The sequence below is a fragment of the Aedes aegypti genome, chromosome 2 (assembly GCF_002204515.2).
Source record: "Aedes aegypti strain LVP_AGWG chromosome 2, AaegL5.0 Primary Assembly, whole genome shotgun sequence".
NCBI lineage: Eukaryota > Metazoa > Arthropoda > Insecta > Diptera > Culicidae > Aedes > Aedes aegypti.
In genome coordinates this window covers 295,535,419-295,558,722 of record NC_035108.1, presented here as the reverse complement: position 1 = coordinate 295,558,722, position 23,304 = coordinate 295,535,419, and the positions used below count along the sequence as shown (strand labels likewise).

At 39.7% G+C, this 23,304-nt stretch overlaps 1 protein-coding gene across 18 annotated transcripts in view; it reads right to left on the bottom strand.

Moving 5' to 3' along the window:
- Positions 1-23,304, bottom strand: part of LOC5566523 (tyrosine-protein kinase receptor torso) — a 429,787-nt gene that overhangs the window by 4,887 nt on the left and 401,596 nt on the right. Inside the window, exon 23 of one of the 18 annotated variants that reach the window (XM_021845446.1) lies at positions 2,212-2,409. The exons of the other annotated variants lie outside the window; for them this stretch is intronic. Within the exon in view, the coding sequence (XP_021701138.1) occupies positions 2,335-2,409 (75 nt within the window). The 3' untranslated portion in view covers positions 2,212-2,334. Of the gene's footprint in view, positions 1-2,211; positions 2,410-23,304 lie in introns of those variants that run through there. 18 annotated transcript variants of the gene reach the window in all.

The following is a 23,304-nucleotide window of genomic DNA, read 5'->3' as shown; positions in this document are numbered from 1 at the left end:
CACAACAGTACTGAAAAGTGCTACTTTTCAGCACCGAAAAGAGTGCTGAAAAGAAGAACTTTTCAGCACTGTTTTGGTAGGAAAAGTAAGCCGTTATGTAGATCAACTTCTCAATGAAAAGTTGATTTATTTGCAACGGAATTGCAAAAATAATATTATACTTATTTTTACGAATTTTCCAAAAAAAAATGTATATAATCTTCTATGGTATTTAGGGGTAGCTTCAAAGCAAGGAAATTTTAAATGTTTGCAAAAGAGTTTCATATGATGTATAAAAAACTTTTTTTTTTCAAATATTTCAAATTATTCGAAAATGTACTGTGATCTCCGAAAAACTTTTACAAGTAATTTACTTATGAGTTGTTTTAAATAAAAAACATCTATGATGCTTCGGAAAGCCCAAGCAAAACAGTTCGTTTTCGGGTCGGCAGAAAAGTTTTGTTTTGCAATTTCTCATCGCAAGGCTGTTTTTCATCACGCCAACCCGTCATGGAATGGCCTACTTTCCAGCATTGTGGTATAAGTCTATTACCCAACTGTAAAGCGTTACGTAATGAAGCATATATGATATATGAAAAACTATCATTCTTAGAAAAACGAAGAGATCTATGAATTTTCGTTGTTAGGATTTGTGTAATTATTATTATTTCATTGTTGCTATAAAATTTCGACGTATCCTCCAGCAACAGTTGAAGATTTCCATCCTCCATACCTCTTCAGAACATAAATATCCACCCCAGAACTTGCCAGTAGAGACGCGGACGACTGTCCTGTGTAATCTGCTGGTGACGGTGGCTTCAGAAATTCTAAACTCGATTGATCCGGTAGGAGACCATTCAGGGCCACTTCCGCTGCCGACTCAATTGCTCATTGTTTTAAATAATGATGCTATCCGGAGGGTGGTTTGAAATATTGTGACAATTGATCAGTACAACCTACTATGATCAGAATTTCTCAAACATGGTTACGGACGACGATTTGTGATTGATGAAATATAGTTTATTTTTTTTTTTTTGTATGGTATTCAGTTGGAGCTGCCTGACAGCTTAACTTGTCAAGGCTGAACCCTCGGTCTGGCTTTTGCCAAGTTTCCCCTCTACCAGGACCAATACTCAGACGGACTAGGCAATGGCGCCCACATGAACACTGTTTTTTTATTAGTATTGTGACGTGGTAGTTTTTGAAAAGTACCCATATTCCCTTGCTTCTGAGAAAAGGAAGCATTATGAAAATCAGCAGCTCCATTAGAATTTGTTTGAAATAGTAGTGCATTACTAATACTGTCTAGTCGAAATGGTTTTGAATAATTTGCCATACAAGTGCTATTCTGATTACTATTGTCTTTTACGTAAGATTAGAGTCTTAAATGTCAAGTGTCATCAAGTCTTAACAAAATTAGGCTGTTCAGCAGTAGTTCTAGTTAATTTCATTTTTTGTTGTTAAAAGTATTTATTGGTCATTACGTTCATATATCCTTAAAGAAAAAAGTCGCTTTCCTTGTCTGTTCAACAATGTTTCGAAACTAGCAAGTGTACCCTAATGATCGATCTCAGCGTCTTACTTTCCATAGTCATTTTTATAGTGAATATTGAAGAGTAAAGTTACCTTAGGCTTCTATTACAGTCTCCTACAAGATTCACTTTTCGGTGGCAAATGCAATGCTTCACAACGCCTACTTTCTACTTGTAAATTTTGCGAAAATGAAGCTGGAATTAGATTATTTATACCGCTGTTACAAAAGAGGTATTTCTTATTATGGCAATGTAAAAACCATATTAAAATAAGATTGTCGCCACTTATTTCTACTCAGTGAATCTAGTAGTCATTTTCCTAAGAGTTCCTAAGTATTCCCTACGTCGTATATGATAACGATGCATCTAGCTACACTGATAAAAAAGGCATGGTAACGATGACTAAACCGAGGGTCAAATTGAAACTACTTTACTACTTGATTTTTGCAGAACATGCAACATTATTGGATCGACAAATCGGTGGTTACAATTACCATGTTTTGACAGCAAATGGACATAGTAATACATACCCTTACCATCGTTAGTATGAGAACCCGGGTAGTGCTGATTGATTGGATTGTTGTGATGGGGATGAAAAGAAAAAAAAAGATGCCCATTCTCATTTCATAATTGACGCTAGATATTTTTATTGATAGATAACAGCGAACATTTCAAAATATCGAAATAATTATACAAAACATATGAAATAATGAAGGACCTAGCCGTGCGGAGTGGCTCGAATTGTCTGCAATCAGTTTCTGAGTACCGGAACAAGTCCAGTCGGGATCGACTTGCCGTGACCGCAGCACTCATGTTTTCATCTTCAGAAAAACCTCATATGACCAGCTGCCGGAGAATTTCGCCAGAACTTTCTCGCACTTAGATGCCAAGTTTTTGTCTAGAATTAAAGTAATTGCTTGGATTCAGATTAGCCAAGGAACGAAGGTTCAGAACTTACCGGTGGGAGTGTGCAAAAAATGAATAACTACTGGAGCAATTAAAATTATACATTATGAGGAACGCTAATACATAACTGTATGCTGGAAACTCTCGGCGGAGCCTCAATAATTTCCTGAAAACTAGTTACTAATTAAATTAAACTGCCAGATAAATTCACAATGGTGGAATTTGATCTGCTGACAAAAGTGAGAAAAACTCAAATGTACACAAGGTTGACTTAACTTGTTAAATAGTTTCGGCTACCATCGAAACATGGTACCAATTATTGCAACATAGTAATTATAACAAGGCATGTAGCTAGTCATACTATTTATCGAAATAGTAGAATTAAACACGTTGCAGTATTTCAATTCACCACAGTATTATTTTCAGTGTAGCTAATAGTAGGAGTGGCTACGGATCATTCTGGTTAGCAAAAGGCAAACTGAACGTCACCAAAAGTATTAATGTCCACTTCGAATAGATTAATTATTTGAAATGGGCATCAATTCTATCAATGACGCAGAATGTCCGTTGGATCACATCCGAGATATTATTGCGTCTATGCCATATGAATTATGACGCGGCTTTAAGCAAAAAATGCCAAAATGTGATACCACCACTACAGGTTACGCCTTTGGTTTCCATCATATGGGCTAATGGATTATGCCCTCCCATCGCGGCAAGGTCGCATAACCAAGGGGAGGGATTTGTGATTGATGAAATATAGTTTGTGATTCCTTAAATAACCTTTCATGAAATTGCAAAAACAAAATTTTGCAGTTTTTCATTGTAATAGACTGTTTTTCATCACGCCAATTTGTCATGAAACGGCTTATTTTCTGCACTGGATTATGCAGTGCGGTAACAGTCATTACTCAACTGAAACCAGTGGTGTAATGATTCATTGCGGAACGCTTTCTTACTACGCAATGGTTTTGAGTTGCTTTATGAATAATTACGTAACAATTTTTCAGAAATTGTGAAATAATGGCGAATGAATTCCGATATGATTTCTGATACCCTCTAGTAGTCTTCTACGAAATTGCAAAAAAATGTTTTTGCAATGTCTCAACGTAATAGGCTGTTTTTCATCACACCAATCTGTCATGAAACGGCCTACTTTCCTGCACTGAAGTATGCAGTGCGGGGATAGTCATTACGCAACTGAAACCAGTGCAGTAATGATTCATTACGGCAAGCCTCGTAGGATAAATTTACGAATAGTGCAGTAAAAACCATCATTCTGCAACTTGTTCTGTAAACTACTAGTACGCAACTCGTTGCAGAACTCGATTTTATCAGCACTTGTCGTAATTATCCAACTCGTCAAGCCTCGTTGGACAAATGTACGACTCGTGCTATAAAAATTATCATTAGTGCAACTTGTTGCGTAAACTACTAGTACTCAACTCGGTGCAGAACTCGATTTTTACAGCACTCGTCGGTAATTATCATATTATAATTACAACTCGTACTGTAAATATCTTCTTTCTGCGCCTTGTTGCGTAAACTACTATTTTTTTTTATTTTCGCCCGTTTCGCTGGACAGAGTGTTCTACGAGGATCCAAGCAGTCGAGTTTGTTTAACGCGCATCTTCGAAGTGATTTAATATGCACACCAGTTTATGCGTTTTGTACTGACGGAAATTCAACTCCTTGACTCAACGGTTGATTAGAGATTGGTAAGCTTGTTCCATGCTTCTTCCTAATATATGATACTGAGTGCACGCATCATGAAACATGCTCGCTTTTAAAACACACCACAAGCGCCAAGATGCTGGCGATGATGGAGGGTAGGTACAATCGCTCTTGAGTTAATTTTCATGTTATCATCTGATTGACTATCGCTTGCAAGTACCACCGCGCTAATACTGTATGTTAAAAACGAGGTTGTTAACCAGTATTATACAGAAAATAGCAGCGCGAGTACTGAGTGTCTGAAAAATCGCACCGGACTTGCTTTCATACCCCAAGCGTGGTGTTGCTGAAGACGCTAGGGTAAAAAAGAGCAAGTGAAATATATCTCTCCCGTGGATTGATTTTTCTTTTATCTCTCTCATCCGCACGCTTGCACTGATCGAGTTGGTTGATGTAGCAAGACTGTGCACCGGCCAGAGTTTACGCTTTGGCTACTTACACACTCGCATTTGCAGTTCAAAATGCTTTCTACAACATAGACAGAACTGCGTGTACGATACAAGGCAGCGCGTTTCCCGATGAGAGTGCAAGCGTTGGTTTTCAACGTCACAGCAACGAAGTGTAGCGTGGAACAAAGTGTTGCGTAGCATGCGTCGCGATGAGCGCGAAGAAAAAATTAGGTCCCAGATCGCGCGTCGCGCAAAACAGCTTTTTCATTTAATTTGCATAGCAAAATTTTACCAACAGATATTTTGCTAGATGAAAATTTCGTTGCAAGCTATGAATGAGAGATAATTGAAAAGAAATAAATTTAATTTTATTAAGAAAATTATCGAATTGTACTTTAAAAGTAGTACATTTTGTAGGTGGCTAGGATGAACGAGCTCTCACCTGTGCATTGCACATGTTGCACATGTGGACGCGACGCCTCTGAATTTAAGTGACAAAATAAGCGACATATCGTGTAGGCCCCAACAAGATACCGGTGGGTATCAATTTGTCTAGCTTCTGTCAAAATAATGGATTATATGTTGATACTTCTGAAATTTATTTGAATAACGCAATTCATTTTATGAATTACATAAAAGTTAAGAAACACGACTTTTTACTTCATTTGTTTCTACTACTGCAGTATACAGTATGCAGTATGTAGATATGTAGATATGTGTCCTAGGTACCGTAATCCGGGGGCAAATTGATCACTATTTTTCAACTCTTTGTTATGTTTTCCTTTGGAATTCAAAAATTGTCAAATTTATTTCGGTAAAATCAGTACTTCATTGATCTCTACCAGTGTATGTAATCAATTTTTTATGAAATAAAATTTAACATTTCATAAAATTTGTTTTATTATCAAACTTTGAAAATGACACATTGGGGCGAAATTGATCACTCTATAATATAGCGTATTTCAGAATGTAACATTTTCCTATCTACTAAATTTGGGTCTCCTGAATCTGAAAATGATGTGAAAATTCTTACAACTCGTGTATATCATGCTATACGATTTCAAAAATGAGTTCAGCAGTTCACACTGAAGCTTACACAACATTTTTAACACTCAAAGTTTACAGGCTGGCTTAGCACCAACGGATTGTTTAGTACCGACATTTTCAACAGCATTGCTAACACCATCAAAAACTGTGAATATTTCTATGCATAACTGACTGTCGGAGTTCAAGGTAAGCTGCATTGTGCCTCCCCTCGATCATTGGCTACCAATCTAACGATCGTTACCACTCACAGCGATCGTTGGGTTTCTCGCTTGGGCGGGAATATGAGAGAAGAAGATTTTGTATTATACAATAGACTGGCCTTTTGCTAAGCCCCAAATTGCCCAATTTATCAGTTCTTTAGAAATTTGCAATCCGGGCAGTCGCGTCGAACGCTTTGTATCGAAGTTAATTTTGTAGTCTAATTATGTAACTAGTTTAAGCAATTTAGTAAAATAAATCACAGTTATAGTACGGTGTTTGTTTAAAGTAAAACCGATTTCTATTGTGCTGCGCCGAAAGACCGCGAAAACCCAGTGATAAACTGCCCACTTTCCAAACGTGTTGGCTGCCAACGACTCCACCCCCGCGAGGTACCCCAGGATTGCGCTGCGTTGAGAATTTCGGGAGGTTCACACCCACGGAACCAGTCTTGCTATCGAACAAGTGGTCCTTCGAACCGGATGGTTGAAGGAAATCCATCCGGTAGGCAATCTACGGTATTCATTTCACCAACGCAGTCGCACAACCCCACCTCTATTGGAAGCCGAGAAACGCCATCTTATTTCACGGCGTCGGTTGCAATTGGCGCCATCATAGGAGTATTGAATAATTAAAGCCAAGGCACATAACTTGCCTTTAATAGGTGAGTGAGATTCCAACAAAATTATTCTCCATCTCCCAGTACTGCTCGTGGTCTTTCTTTCGGATCAGGTGGAAATTTCGATCATCGTAATTCGACGCCGGCGAGACTATCACCATTGCTCGGTGACTCACTGCAATTTCAACCGGACTTCGTTTGTGGAAACGAAGCATTCCCAATTCCGGGTTCACGCTTGCTGGTTATCACTGGTGATTTACCACACATCGGGTTAAAAGTGAATGGACATAACCTACCGGTGCTGAGGGAGCTTCAACCGCTACTACAGTAGCACCCTACTAGTTCGTCGTTGCTGATTGTACGCGGAGCATCTTTAACCAATAATCTCAAGGCTCAATTTATGAGCTAATAAGGTAATTAGCTCTCCAAACACATTACTCTCCCCAAGCTTCGCTACTTGGTCTTCTTTTTTCGAGGGAACATCATGTCGAAACGTAAAATACCCCTGCGGACACTACAGGCGCGACTCCGCGGACTCCAGACGACGTTCACGAACTTGTACACGTTCATGGAGAATTACACGGCCAACACGAAACCGTTGGAAGTCAGCGTGCGACTGAATAAACTGGACGATCTGTGGGATCAGATGAACGAAGCTATCGACGAGATAGTTGCGCACGACGAATCACCCGACGACCCTGAAGCCTTCGTGAAAGATCGGCTTGAGTTCGAAAACCGATTTTTCACACTGAAAACGTTTCTGTTGGAGAAAGGTCAACCAACTCTAAACACCCCGTCCACTTCTACCGCTGGTACCTCCTCTGCGTCTACCCCACACGTTCGATTACCGCAGATCACCCTTCCTAAGTTTAATGGCAAGATAGATGAATGGCTCACGTTTCGGGACCTTTATACTTCCCTCATTCACTGGCAGGTGGAACTTCCTGCCGTGGAGAAGTTTCATTACCTTCGCAGCCAGTTGGAAGGAGAAGCCTTAGCCGTGATTGATTCTCTACCCCTTACTGCGGCAAACTATAGTGTGGCATGGGACCTTCTCAAACAGCGGTATACAAACTCCAAGTTTCTGCGCAAACGGCAAGTGCAGGCGCTTTTCGAGCTGCCAACGGTCAAAAAGGAAACTGCCTCTGAACTACACGGTCTTTTGGATTCGTTCGAGAAGATCGTGAGATCCCTGGATCAAGTAGTCGTAAATAAGGCTGACTATAAGGATCTGATGCTGATACACGTCCTCACGTCCCGGTTGGATAGTACCACGCGAAGAAGTTGAGAGGAACACTCTTCCAATCAACAAACGGACACCCTAAAGGACCTCACCGATTTTCTTCAGCGTCGTTTGAGAATTCTTGAAGCTCTCCCCGGCAAGGCTCCGGAACAAAAGGTGGAACCCGGTCATTCCAAACTGCCGAAAAGGGTTTCGGCAGTGAAATCCTGTAACGCTACGTTCCAATCCTCTTCACCTAGCAAATGCATTGTCTGCCCTGAAAACCATTTGCTATATCAATGCCCCCAGTTTCTGAAAATGGCTGTTTCGGATAGGGACGGTATACTACGAAGCAACTCATTGTGCCGAAATTGCTTTCGTAGAGGTCATCAAGCGAAGGATTGCTCGTCTAAATTTTCATGTCGGCACTGTAGAGCGAGACATCACTCACTCGTTTGTTTTAAAGGGAAGGTAACCGAAGTTAAGACGAGTGATAAACCCGAATCAACCACTACAACGTTAGAGTCGAGTGCAGAATCGACTTCATCGAGGGTCGTTAACCTGGCAACGACAGGAGTGAAGATATGCAACTCAGCCACATCGGGTCAACAACATCAAGCACCAACAACGGGCGTCGCTCTGCTTACTGCAGTCGTAGAATTGGAAGACGACAAGGGCAACAAGCTGCACGCTAGGGCGTTGCTGGATAGTGCAGCGGAATGCAACCTGATCAGCAGGCGGTTGAGGAAAATGCTGACTGTTAAGGAGGAAAACAGTACGGTAGAAGTCATTGGAAGGTTGCAATTTCCAGTCGACTTGATGAAGTTCTCGAACGGTTTTGGAGGTGCGAAGAAATTGGACTGGAGAACAATTACTCTCCCGAAGAAGCAAGGTGCGAAGCCCATTTTGCGCAAACGATAAAGCGAAATGCGTCTGGTCGGTATGTGGTGTCATTGCCCAAGAACGAAGAGGTGTTAGTCAAGCTGGGTAGCTCTAAATCCATCGCCGAAAGGAGGTTTTTCCAATTAGAGCGGCGGTTAACCAGGAACGAGAAGTTGCGGGAGGAATATTGCGCCTTTATGGCCGAATACGAGGCTCTGGGACATATGCGATTGGTTGCGGAAACGGTAGAAGAGAATGGTCGGTGCTACCTCCCACACCATCCAGTTGTGAAGGAGGAAAGCACAACCACAAAAGTGAGGGTTGTTTTTGACGCTTCAGCTCAAACCTCAACAGGATTTTCCCTCAATGATGGGTTGCTCGCAGGTCCTGTTATTCAGGATGATTTGAGATCCATTATACTGCGAAGCAGGACTCGTCAGATCATTCTAGTGGCCGACATTGAAAAAATGTTCCGGCAGATAGATGTCTGTCCGGAGGATTGCCGTCTTCAATCGATCTTATGGAGGTCAAGCCCAGACAAACCATTGGCTACTTATGAGCTATCCACTGTAACCTACGGTACCAAACCGGCTCCTTTCCTTGCAACCAGATCCCTCAGTCAACTTGCCATGGATGAAGCAGAAGAATTCCCTTTGGCGGCCAAGGCCGTAATAGAAGATTTTTACATGGACGACGCCATTACCGGAGCAGAGGACCCAAATGTTGCCAAGCAGCTGAGAATCCAACTACAGGAACTACTACGGAGAGGAGGGTTTGTCCTTCGAAAATTTGCCTCGAATTGTGAAGCGGTTTTGGAAGACCTGCCGATCGAAAATCGGTCAATCCAAACGTCGGATGGAATCCATTTAGACCCAGATTCATCGGTCAAGACACTAGGCTTGGTGTGGATGCCCAACAGTGATACTTTCCGGTTCAAATTTCGATTTTCACCATTGACAGAAGACACCATTCTAACCAAACGGAAGGTTTTATCCGAAATCGCAACCCTTTTTGACCCCTTAGGGCTTGTTGGAGCGGTCATTACCAAGGCTAAAATCATCATGCAGCTTCTTTGGCGCTTGCAGGATGAAAACAACCGTCAATTGGCATGGGATGCTAAATTACCTGCGAAGGTGGAGGAAGAATGGGTTCGCTTCTATCAACAGCTTCCCATTTTGAACGAACTGCGTATAGCAAGGTTGGTCACCCTAACGAATCCAGTCAGCACTCAACTACATCTATTCTCAGATGCTTCCGAGAAGGCGTTCGGCGTTTGTGCTAATCTACGAACCCAAGACGAAAAAGGAGAGGTAAAGGTTGCCTTGCTGTCATCGAGATCGAGAGTTGCCCCCTTGAAAACCCAATCAATCCCCAGGTTAGAGCTCTGCGGGGCCCTACTCGCCTCAGAATTGTATCTAAAAATAAAAGCTTCGATTCGCTTCAGCGGAGAATGCTTCTTTTGGGTGGATTCTACGACCGTGTTGCGATGGTTACACGCGCCACCCTTGACATGGGCAACGTTTGTTGCAAATCGCGTATCAAAAGTGCAGACATCCACTGAAAACTGTCATTGGCGGCACGTACCCGGGGAACAAAATCCGGCAGACCAAATTTCACGGGAAATATGGCCTCAGGAAATCGTCGACAACCAACTATGGTGGAAGGGGCCCTCCTGGCTTCAATTAAGCCCGGAAAACTGGCCATCAGATAAAGCGTTCACATCGGAAGGACACGAGGAAGAACGGAGGCGAGCAGCCTTTGTCGTAGCTGCGCCGGTAGAAGCAAATTTCTTCGCTGAGTATCTTGCTCGGTTCTCCAGCTTCACCACCCTCATCAGGACAACGGCCTATCTCTTACGATATTTCCATAATCTACGAGCAAAAGGGGAATTGCGACGATCATCTGGTTTCCTAACGACGAAAGAATTGCAGCAAGCGGAAAATTTCATCGTTCTTCGAGTTCAACGAGGAACCTTCCATCGCGAGGTCAGTGCACTAACTAAAGGAGAATGTGTACCACGATCATCACCTCTACGTTGGTATCATCCGTTCGTGGCCGAAAATGGATTGCTACGAGTCGGTGGAAGAATAAGTCAAGCGAACGAGTCCGAATACACTATCCATCCAATAGTACTACCTGCTCGTCATTTGGTCACCAAGCTGTTAATGCTCTATTATCATCAACGTCTATTACACGCTGGTCCACAGTTGATGCTGAGCACTGTTCGTCTTCGGTATTGGTGCCTCGGTGGACGAAATTTTGCGAGAGAGACCTATCATCAGTGTGTGCGATGTTATCGCACGAAACCAAAGGCTATTAGACAATTTATGGCGGAGCTGCCCGCACCTCGAATCACCCCAACGAGACCATTTGCAACAACTGGAGTGGACTACTTCGGTCCAGTATACGTTCGGACGGGGTATCGGCAGCGAGCGGTCAAGGCATACGTGTCAGTTTTCGTGTGCTTTTCGACCAAGGCGGTTCATTTAGAACTGGTCACCGATTTGTCGACCGCGCGATTTCTTCAGGCATTACGGAGGTTTGTGTCGCGCCGCGGGAGGTGTGCCTGCCTCTATTCTGATAACGATGAAATGATGGAGCTTATCAACCGGTTGAAATCCAAGGATCACCACGACGTTGTAGCGAAGGAGTGTGCGGAGGACGGAATGTCATGGCATTTTATCCCACCCGGCGGGCCCCACTTTGGCGGGCTGTGGGAAGCCGCCGTGCGATCAGCAAAGGTACATCTGTTACGTGTGCTTGGAGATACAGTGGTTTCATACGAGGACATGGTGACACTTCTTACCCAGGTGGAGTGCTGCCTCAATTCAAGGCCGCTAACTCAGCTTTCCGATGACCCCGAGGACCTACAAGCATTAACCCCTGGCCATTTTCTGGTAGGATCATCCTTGCAAGCCTTGCCAGACGAGGATTATATGCAGACCGCGGTCGGAAAACTGCAGGACCTCGCGGCCACCCAACGCAGACTTCAAGATTTCTGGAAGAGGTGGAGGTCTGAGTACTTGACCCAACTCCAGGCCCGAACCAAATGGTGGCAACCACCTGTCGACGTCACTGTTGGCAGCCTGGTTGTGATACGAGAGGACAACGTTCCACCAATCCGGTGGAAAATGGGCCGCATTACCAATACACATCCTGGACCAGACGGCGTTGTAAGGGTAGTCACGTTGCGGACGATGAACGGTACCAGTACGCGCCCAGTTTCCAGAATCTGTGTTCTACCCGTCCCGGCCTCTACGGGGGTGAAATCAGCTGAAGGAGAAGAAAACTGAAACTCCAGTCGTTTCAGGGAGGCGAGGATGTCGGAGTTCAAGGTAAGCTGCATTGAGCCTCCCCTCGATCATTGGCTACCAATCTAACGATCGTTACCACTCACAGCGATCGTTGGGTTTCTCGCTTGGGCGGGAATATGAGAGAAGAAGATTTTGTATTATACAATAGACTGGCCTTTTGCTAAGCCCCAAATTGCCCAATTTATCAGTTCTTTAGAAATTTGCAATCCGGGCAGTCGCGTCGAACGCTTTGTATCGAAGTTAATTTTGTAGTCTAATTATGTAACTAGTTTAAGCAATTTAGTAAAATAAATCACAGTTATAGTACGGTGTTTGTTTAAAGTAAAACCGATTTCTATTGTGCTGCGCCGAAAGACCGCGAAAACCCAGTGATAAACTGCCCACTTTCCAAACGTGTTGGCTGCCAACGACTCCACCCCCGCGAGGTACCCCAGGATTGCGCTGCGTTGAGAATTTCGGGAGGTTCACACCCACGGAACCAGTCTTGCTATCGAACACTGACCTTAATAAAAATGAAATAGCTTAAAATCATCATTAGACATCTATAAACTAGAAAACATGGAATGTCTGTGATGGCAACGAAGCATTAAGCATCCTTGAAAGGAAATGCTATTCGGTACCGACCTGATCAAACTCACCCCAGTGATCAATTTGCCCTCGGATTACGGTATTATACAATATTCAGCCTGCAAATATCTTTTATAGACTGTTCTTATTCTTGAAATGCTTGAGAATCGCATTTTTATTTTATATCTGTCTTTGAAGAACAAGTAGAATTTATTGTGGAAGCCTTATATGGCATTTATGGAACGGGACAAACCTTGGATGATTTGGCCGTCCATAAACCATATGGTCATCTATGGAGGGAGGCAGGGGGGTCTATCCAAGGCCACGACCCATACAAATTTAAAGATGTTGGTATGGACAAAAAAATACTAGGGAGACAGAGTACGGTACCTTGAAAATCCAGAAAAAATATACCACATCGATAGTCCCTAATATACTCTGACGCACTAACCAAAATCTTAGGTGGAAAACGCAATTATTATCATGTTTATCATTAACTTTGGCCCAAGCTGTTGGAAACATTAAGTATTTTGTTGCTTTCATAGATTATGCTGCCTTCTTTTGCTGTTCTCTCTGACTTATTTTCAAAAAGTGATTTGTACTAGTGTTATATGTTTTATATTCTAAAACAAATTGATGTAATTTCTATGGATGCTTTGATAGCATATTCTCCCTTCTTTTGAACATTGACTGTTCTTCCTAGGTTTATTGTCCTCATTCTTCTTCTTTCTGGCATTACGTCCCCACTGGGTCAGGGCCTGCTTCTCAGCTTAGTGTTTTTATGAGCACTTCCACAGTTATTAACTGAGAGCTTACTATGCCAATGACCATTTTTGCATGCGTATATCGTGTGGCAGGTACGAAGATACTCTATGCCCTGGGAAGTCGAGAAAATTTCCAACCCGAAAAGATCCTCGACCGGTGGGATTCGAACCCATTCATTCCCAATTCATCCAAAGATTCTTTCCTAGGATTCCCCTCGAGATTTGTGTACTGGATATCTTCAAAAATTCAATCAAAATGCTTCCAGGAATTATTTCAAAAATTCTTCAAGAAATTTCTCAAATATATCGAGGAATTTATCCACTGATGCTTGAATTCATTGTTCATAGTTTTCAAACTGCAATCAGTTGAAGAATTAGTAGAACAAATATTGAAAGAGTTCCTGGAGAAATTCGAGGTCCCTTTGATCTGGAGCGATTCCTGAGAGAAGCAGTGCGGGAAGTTCTGGAGAAAAGGGTTGAGCATGTTTTGCACAATTACAGGAACTTTTTAGTGTACTGGAAAGATCCCCAAAATAAATATCGTGAATTACTCTTAACCTTCCAGTCGTGGTTCGCCACCGTCAGAACCACCACGCTGCTGTTGTGAGCGAGAAGCGTGCTTTTTTCACCAGTGTTGTACAAAATACAACAGCGCGACGACTGAAGTGTTTAAAAAAACTAGACTGTTAATTAGGTAATGCTAGATTGAGTTTTCTTTTGGTTTTGTTAGATGTTTTTTGTTTCATTTTTTATTGAAAGTTTAACATTGAAAACAATATCCTTCTTCTTTGGTCTAATTTTACTTCTTGTACTTTTAAACAAAATCGCATGCCAATTAAATACAGATTTAGTGTATAAAGGTAGTTGTTTTTTTTTATCGTATTCTCAGCATGATGGGATGTTGCTTTCTGAATGTGCAACTACATTGAAATAAATGTATCTGAAAATCAGCTTGTTCTTGCTCGAAGCTTGAATTCGAGCTTTATTAATATGTATTTACATTACAAAATCAACCTCATTTGCAATACAAAGTCTACAAATGCCTAATATAATATATTTTACTTTTCTTATATGAAATTTCTATTACATGTGGTAGCAACACTAATTTTTGTCTACACTTCAAAATTATTGTTTAATTTTAGCAAATTTATTATAAGCAGCATCATTGTTGGTTCGATAAATCATGATTAATGAATCGACAAAATATGATTATTATTTCAGCAGACTGTGGGAGTAGAACTCAACGAACAGCTTTGCTGGGCCAATTATGAGAAAGTCTATACGTGCATGAAAGTATTTTGTGAACGACTTCAAGCAAACTTACGAAAGTTTATTTATCACGCATTCGTCAACATTCATCTTCAGTTCATTCTCACCCCCAAAAACGGTACTAACGACTTTTGCTTTCGGTAATGTGTTTGACTTTAATTCTTGGTGGTTAAACGATTGCTAAAACCCTTTGGTGAAACTTAAACATCACTGATGGCATTTCCGCTCGCTTTTATTTTCCACAACCGAAAATCAGCAGTTTTCTATCGCACGGAGAGCAACATATTTAAAGGAAAACATCTCAAGCGAGATGAATCTGCGTAGGTTTGAGCCGTGTCTAAAGGAATACATGGCGAGAAAGGATCACCGTCAATGTAGGCAATTAACGTGGGATTATGGTCCTACGTGTCAGGGCGAAATGCATAGACGTGGAGAAAATCACTGATAAACGGATTGGAATAATGATTGAGAAGCTCTTCTGGTGGCAGATTTCCGCGTCTTCCTGAGCTTTTATTTTTTCACTTAATCATGCATTATTTGGCATATTTTTCTTCTTTTTTTTGGCATTACGCCCCCATTGAGACAGAGCTTACTTATGAGCTTAGTCTATCTTTGTACAACAATCTTTGAAGTATCTTTAAATTTCAATAGTTACATTTGAATTGAATGTCCTTGAGACGATTCTTAGATTTTTTTATAGATGAGATATCTATATTTCATCTCATCTTGCCAATTCATTGGAACTCCTCTCATCATGTTTGATAACATGTTCACTTGAGGGTTTCAATTAAAGAGCTATTGTGCAAATATTATAAGTGGAGTTCTCTAGGTATTTTAACCTTTACAGTACCAACATAAAAAATCGATCAAATTTTTTATTTTCAACTTGCGATAACTTTGTCAATTTTTAACCGATTTCGATGATTCAACCACGGTTAGATCAGGAATCTAATATAATTTTCAAAACAATTCAAGAAATTCTGAAAACTGGCGTTATTTCCAAATAGGGCCAAAGTCCCGTGGGGTACCTACGATAGGGAAAACAGAATAATCAACATAAATTTCATTGAATGGCTTAAAAACTTTATAGTAAGTGTTGTACGATGGACTCTTAGGCATAAGAATACTGTCCTCAGCAATTTAAGAACTTATGGGACAGTTACGGTCAACTGGTCTTCTGGTATAGGTTCCGGTAGGGAACCTAAGGGGACACTTAGAGAATGTTACATATTGGTAGCGTTCGACGGCTTAAAATTCATGATTTTTCATTTAGAAGCAAACCGAAATGCTGCTGCAGTCCAATAAGAATAAATGGCCATGCCAGATGTTTCGAAATCAGTTCCGGCAGGTCTCCAGCGGAACAATTTTAGAACATTCTGTCTGTATCGATATCTTGTGACGGCTAGAAGTTTATGATTTTTCATGACGAATTGGAATAACATAATGCCATAAATCAAAAGTTACTCTACTAATTAAGACTTACACAGTTGTGTTTCCAAAATCTCTGTACCAATACTGTACAATAGCACAAGAGTTTTTATTTTAAATACTTCCGATTCAGCCCGAAATTTCACTTGGGATTCTTCTAGGAATTTCCCAAGGCATTTCTCACCAGAAATAGCACCAGGAATTACTTCAAAAATTCGTTTTGGAGTTCCAACAGAAATTTGACCAGAAATATCTCTAGGGATTCCTCTAGGAATTCCTACATGAGTTTCTTTAAGATTTTTCTCCAGGAATCCTTCGAAGGATTCCTCCATGAATGCCTCCAGAACTGGCTCCAGGTATTCCTCCAATTTGTCTCACCAAATAGAAATAATTTAAAAATTTCTGTACTATAGTAATCTCAAAAACTTCAGGACAAACAGCTTAGAGAAATTTCTGGAGGGATAGCTTGGGTGAATGCCCTGAGGCATATACATCCTAAATGAATTCCTGGAAGAAAACCATAAAGAAATCTTCGGTGTAATTCCTAGAGGAACTCTGGCGTTAATCAATCCCTGAATACTTCCAACGATTCCTGGAGGAACTCCCTTTATATAAAATGACTTTTATAAAAATACATAGAAATAAAAAATGGTTTTAAGTTTATATGTACTAAATATAAACAAGAAACGTTAACAGATGTAGATTTGATATACTCACCAGCATATATGTCAAAATTCACCAGCATCGATATCTTTGGTACGACACAGCACCACATCTTAATGCCATATTTGCATGGTTTATTCTTCATGTAGACTTTAAATGCACAATGTCCCCTGAATGGAATCATGCGTTCCTCTACGGTCAAATCTTTTGAAGGATTGTATGCATTGAGCATATTTTGCTGAATTCTGTCTGAAACAGCTCGGATGAGTCGCAATTTGTCAGTTTGCTCAGGAAGCAATGATTCTTGAGGAATCTCTGCACTTTTTCGATCTTGCGATCTAGATCGGGATGATTGTTCCTTTTTTGGTCGTGGTGGCCGTCTAGAAATCGAGTCGTCTCATGAATTTATAAATGTCTTCAAATCTAAGGAAAAATACTTCTGATAATTATTAAGAAATTATGAAGTATCTTTAGGAAATACCTATGTCTTCCCATAACAGCACTGTAAAATAGCCGACGCGTCATTTCATCAGATGACCACATATCTTTCAACCGGGCTTTTGAATCGTGACTTTTCCCCGCCGCAATGACAATCCCCATCCATGCTAGCAGTTCGGTTTTCCCCAAAGGTTTGAAATTTTCATCCGATTTAACCTCTTTATTCGTGAATTTGCAGATAGTTTGTAACACTTTATCATCCCAAAACACAGAAAATGTATCTTTTGGGCTCTTCACTTGTCGTATATCAATCAAAAATTTGAAATCCTCAACGTTCTCGGCAAGATTTTCCATCACAATAGGACCTTGTTTGGAATTCGATGTCCACTCTATGGTTCCACATTTTGATGTGTAAATATTTGAATCATCGTCAACTAGGTTCTCAAAAAAATCGTTTTCCAAATCAACAACATTCACATCGTCTTCCAGGTCCGCTGTTTCAAAATCTACCACACTTGAAACATCCGATTCGTCACTCATGTTTGAACTTTCGAATACTTGAAACACAAAAAAGTACAATCTAACCGATTGTTAGTATATATGTATCACTAATACAACAGCAAACAACTAAATTCAGAATGATATTCTCACAGTTTTTATCAAATTACGGTAACTCTGCATTGCGGTAACGCGCAGCTATTCAGCAATACAATCTGAGGGTCGTGGGTTCGAATCTCACCGGTCGAGGATCTTTTCGGGTTGAAAATTTTCTTAACTTACTAGGGCATCAAGTATCTTCGTACTCGCCACATCCAATTCGGACCCTGTTCTAAATCGGACCATCAAGCATTTCTCAATACTGGCGCTACTGTAAAGACCGTGGGTCCAGTTTTCCTGCTCACCGTTTGGCTTAGATCTAACACAATAAACTTGAAGCCTTTCAGTTATCAGGTTTGCTTTTTATATTAGTTTATTGTTTTGAAGTGCTCATGTGTAATGTCGGTTGGCGTTATTTCCAAGCTTCTATAAGCGACAATAATTCTCCAATCTCTCTGTGTTATTTTATAATCGAATCACCCTAGCCTAAGCTTTCATCTGACCATATGGTTTTGATATGTCTATGCACCGTTTGTGCTCAACGAGTTTGAAAATCTCAAAATGTGTGTTGGTCCAATCCGGACCTTTTGATATGGTTCAATACGGACCTCTTGATTTTGAACGTGTACTCAGTCTATTCTAAGAGCTTCACCCCGTGAAAATCTTCCCGACTCGATCGAAAATCACAGAAGTTGTAATATTGATTAATAGTGCCTTTGTTTCTGTTGCGGTCAAGAAAATAGCTTCGCAAAAAATCTAAGAAATGAGGTAGATTACCAAAAACTAAAGGAATCAATAAATCAGCTACTTGAAAAGCATCCCCATCAATACCACAGCCAAGCTTTATTCAAAATAGTTTGGCAATACGCTATAAAAAAACGTTTACGAGTACTATATAAGAACAATACAGTCAACTATCCCTTATCCGATTTACTGTGTTTTTGTTCACAAGCTCGTAGGAAAGCGCAGTCCCTTCAATATAGTGTACATTAATCCATAAATATAAGTAGGTACTTCTCAAAATTGAATTTCCGAGACTTCGAGTCTGTTTGTTGTCTGTTTCAGTTTCCAATACAGTTCACCTTTTCAACCCGATATTTCATAGCAAAGTTTCAATGTGTGGAAAATTTTACAATATTCAACTTCAAAATTACTTTTTCGAATGTATTTTGTAAAAATAAATAAAAAAAAGCTCTAAAATGTGAAAATATGTGTACTTCATCTCGATAGCTCCCATGCACGATAGTCTGTTCAAAATCGAGTCAGGAAGAGTTGACTGTACCCAATTTTGAACAAATTTCCGATATATTTTTTAATGAAATTCATATTTCACTTGAGCTTCTTCTGACTCGAATTAGTTTGAAATTTCTAACACATTGAGTTTTTTTTTATGCTTGCGCTTTCTGCAATTTTCAATAAGCTTTAATACCAAACAAATCTGAGTTATATTTTGTTACTAACATTGCAAATAACGATGAAATATAGGGTGGTCCGAATTAGAACATGGGGGGTCCGAATTGGAACAGGGTTGGTCCAATTCGGACCTTTTGGAGAAGTTGGTTCAAACATGTCTAGCCATGTCCTGGTAAGAGCTATCACAAAGCTCTCTGAGAGAAATATGTGCGCGCTGAATTGCGCTTTCACGAAAACTTAAAACTTTTCATGCCGTTCATCGTGCTGAAAAGATATGGCCAAAAAACTGTTACTAGGTCCGAATTGGATCATGTTCCCCTATGCAAAATGGAAAAAATTGTCAAAGGAAGCGAAAAGTTGTGACTACGTAAATACTTATAAGAACACAACACCTTCCCCCTAAAAATAAGAACACAAAGCTGAGAAGAAAGCTCTGTATCAGTTGGGACGTAACGTCAGAATGTTATATACTCGTCTATTAGCATCATGCCCAATACATTGTTTATGAAAATATATTTATTTTGTTCGTCAATGAGTACTTGATGAGCCGGCTCATTTTTTCACCTGAACTCGCTTTCGGAATATTCGCATATGGACAAGGCATACTTTTGATTTATGGCATTATGTTATTCCAATTCGTCATGAAAAATCATGAACTTCTAGCCGTCACAAGATATCGATACAGACAGAATGTTCTAAAATTGTTCCGCTGGAGCCCCGCCGGAACTGATTTCTAAACATCTGGCATGGCTATTTATTCTTATTGGACTGTAGCAGCATTTCGGTTTGCTTCTAAATGAAAAATCATGAATTTTAAGCCGTCGAACGCTACCAATATGTAACATTCTCTAAGTGTCCCCTTAGGTTCCCTACCGGAACCTATACCAGAAGACCAGTTGACCGTAACTGTCCCATATGTTCTTAAGTTGCTGAGGACAGTATTCTTATGCCTAAGAGTCCATCGTACAACACTTACTATAAAGTTTGAAAGACATTCAATGAAATTTATGTTGATTATTCTGTTTTCGCTACCGTAGGAACCCCACGGGACTTTGGCCCTATTTGGAAATAACGCCAGTTTTCAAAATTTATTGAATTGTTTTGAAAACTATATTAGATTCCTGATCTAACCGTGGTTGAATCATCGAAATCGATTAAAAATTGACAAAGTTATCGCAAGTTGAAAATAAAAATTTGATCGATTTTTTATGTTGGTACTGTAAAGGTTAAGGAAACTTATAGATTTTTGCAAGTATTAAGAAAAAAAAAAATACAAGCACTCTTTCAATTTGCTTTCAATTGATTTCATCTAAAATTTTGCTATTTTGCTTTTGTCATATATATTAATAGAAACGAGTTTGAACGTACATGTCTGTATTACGAAATGCCTCTTGCTTCAACAATAGTCAGTCACTCGAAAGCATTGTAAATATCTTAAAATGCTAACGACATATGTTTTATATGATCGATGAAAGTACATGGCTTACAATAGAGGGTTGGAGATACCCACATAGATGACTAGGCTGAGGAGAGCAAAGATTGTTGAAAGGGCTATAGAAGAGGAAAAACTTATTCCTTTTTCCTTTAGGTGTATTGAATTGAAAAATATCTTGAACGGCACTTGTCAAATAAAATTCAGCCATTAGAATTACTTTGGGAATCATTCCATCAATGGTATTCGGCATTAAAGTCTCCAATGATAGAAAATGAAGGTATTGCGAGAGTCTGTTGTCCAGTGCATTGCAAAGATAGGAGGCAGCAATAAAAGTATATTTTTAACAAGCTGTACTTCAACAGAAACACCCACTCGGGCTCGATGGCTTTAAAGAGAAAATAAAGTTAAATTGCTCACCTCACATGATTCGGACAAAATGAAACTGAAACATACTGACTGTTTTGCCTTTTATAAGGACCAAAAAGAACTACGGGGATTGTAGCTTACTAAAATTATGGATGAGATATAGCCATTCAACTTGCAATTCACTGACATCAAAAAGATTCAGTGCATAGTGCAAAATACATAAGTGATAAATTCCCCGTTTTCAATACGGTAAGTGTAGAATAAGATGAATATGAGTACTAGGGCGACTCATATTTTAAAAATGTTTGAGAATCCAATCTCCCATATGTTCCTCACCACCTTTACCATAAAAATAGTGTTCTGCGAAATTTTCAGCTTTCTAGGTGGTGATTTAAAGGTGGCCCAAAGACAATGTAGGTATATATGGAAATTACTATGGGGAAATTTTGAGAAATATTCCAAACACGCTAGTACTGTAATGTAAGTAGAAACTTATCATCCCATATGAAAACTCATTCTTCAAACCTTAATGAAGGATGTTGCTGAAGAAACAAATCTCGCGTTGAGTATCATACAGGCGTATCTGCATTGATCGATTTCTCTTCGTCGATTTTCTCTTCAGTTTATTACATGAAAATCAAACGATTTTCGTCACATTTTGCGATGCAGCATGAAGAAGGGCAATTAATGCTTTCTACTGAATCGAAAAAAAGCAGTTGAAAACATTCACCCGGCTGAATGACTAGCTAAAGAGAAAATCGATGAAGAGAAATCGATCCCTGCAGTTACGCCCTTATGATACTCAACGCGAGAAATCTCTTTTGATCTAAATTTGTTTGAGATTTGTGTACCGTGGTGCATCAATACCCGGACGCTTAAGTCGACACAAATGTTCAAATTCCAATACGAATGTGTTGTTTCAGAAAATCCTTGACGTTATAGTGTTTTGAACATTGTTTGAACCCAGATCTTTTCGAGAGTGATGAACTTTTTGGTAAGAACCATGATTTTAACTAGAAAATCATTCAAATATTAAAGCATGTCTTGTCTATAAATCCGGACACCTGATGCAAGTGATGTCTTTAAATCCGGACACTTTTGGATCGAAATCCGGACAACTGGACAAAAGCATGTATTTTTTGTTTAATTTTAATGAAAATCATATCATCCCACAATTAAATATCACTCTTTAATAAATATGATGTCTGGGTTTACCATACAATATCAAAAATAATAGCAGGTTTGCAATATTAGTGATTTGATTACCTGAGCTGAAGTTCATGTGATTTGAATTGCAATTGATGCGGCTCGATCTGTCCTTACGGAAGATATACTCAATTTATTTAACACTCTTTTGAATTCTGATAATTCACTACACTTTACATTTTTATTTTTAAGTTTTCTCATGTTTTTTCCTCCACGAAGCTTTTTTACACTAGTCAAACGTGGATCTTTTATACGATGTCCGGATCTTAAAACACTGGCTCGTAATCCCGGACAGTCTCTTTACGCACCAATAAAATCACATTTCAAACATATAAAATAACATTGGAGTTACGGAACCTTTAAATATATCTTCCTAAACACTTATGGATAAAACTTTCTAGAGAAATATAGTTCACAAACTTTTTCTTCAACCAAAAATTGTTCGCGCGGTCATCGATCGTTGAACTTGAGTTTGGGTTGGACCGCGACGAAATGACGTCCAGCATGAACGAATTATTTGTTTTTCTTCTTCTTCTTTCTGGCGTTACGTCCCAACTGGGACAAAGCCTGCTTCTCAGCTTAGTGTTCTTATGAGCACTTCCACAGTTATTAACTGAGAGCTTACTATGCCAATGACCATTTTTACATGCGTATATCGTGTGGCAGGTACGAAGATACTCTATGCCCTGGGAAATCGAGAAAATTTCCAACCCGAAAAGATCCTCGACCGGTGGGATTCGAACCCACGACCCTCAGCTTGGTCTTGCTGAATAGCTGCGCGTTTACCGCTACGGCTATCTGGGCCCCAATTTGTTTTTATTTATATTAATTATTTAACAGTGGCTACTAGATTAAAAATGAATGTAAAATTATCAGCATTGTCAAAAATAAAGGGATAAAATAAAAAGCAAACATATAACAACTTATTTTTAACTCTAATTGATCAATTTAATTAGAGTGTCCGGATATCGGTACCGTCCAGATTTTGATTCACCACAGTACATGTTTGTAGGGCTATAATCCCATATTAAGCAAAATAATAGCATAAAAGCATCCCATATTAAGCTAAATAATAGCAAACAAACTCATGAATATCTCTTCTGCTATCCGTCGGATTGAATTTCTCTCTTCAGCAAATTTCTTTATTATGGTTTGAAGAATGAGTTTTTACTATGGGAAAATAAGCTTGTACTTACATTACAGTACTAGCGTGTTTGGAACATATCTCAAAATTTCTCCATAGTAATTTCCATATAAACCTACATTGTCTTTGGGCCATCTTTAAATCGCCACCTAGAAAGCTGAAAATTTCACAGAACACTATTTTTATGGTAAG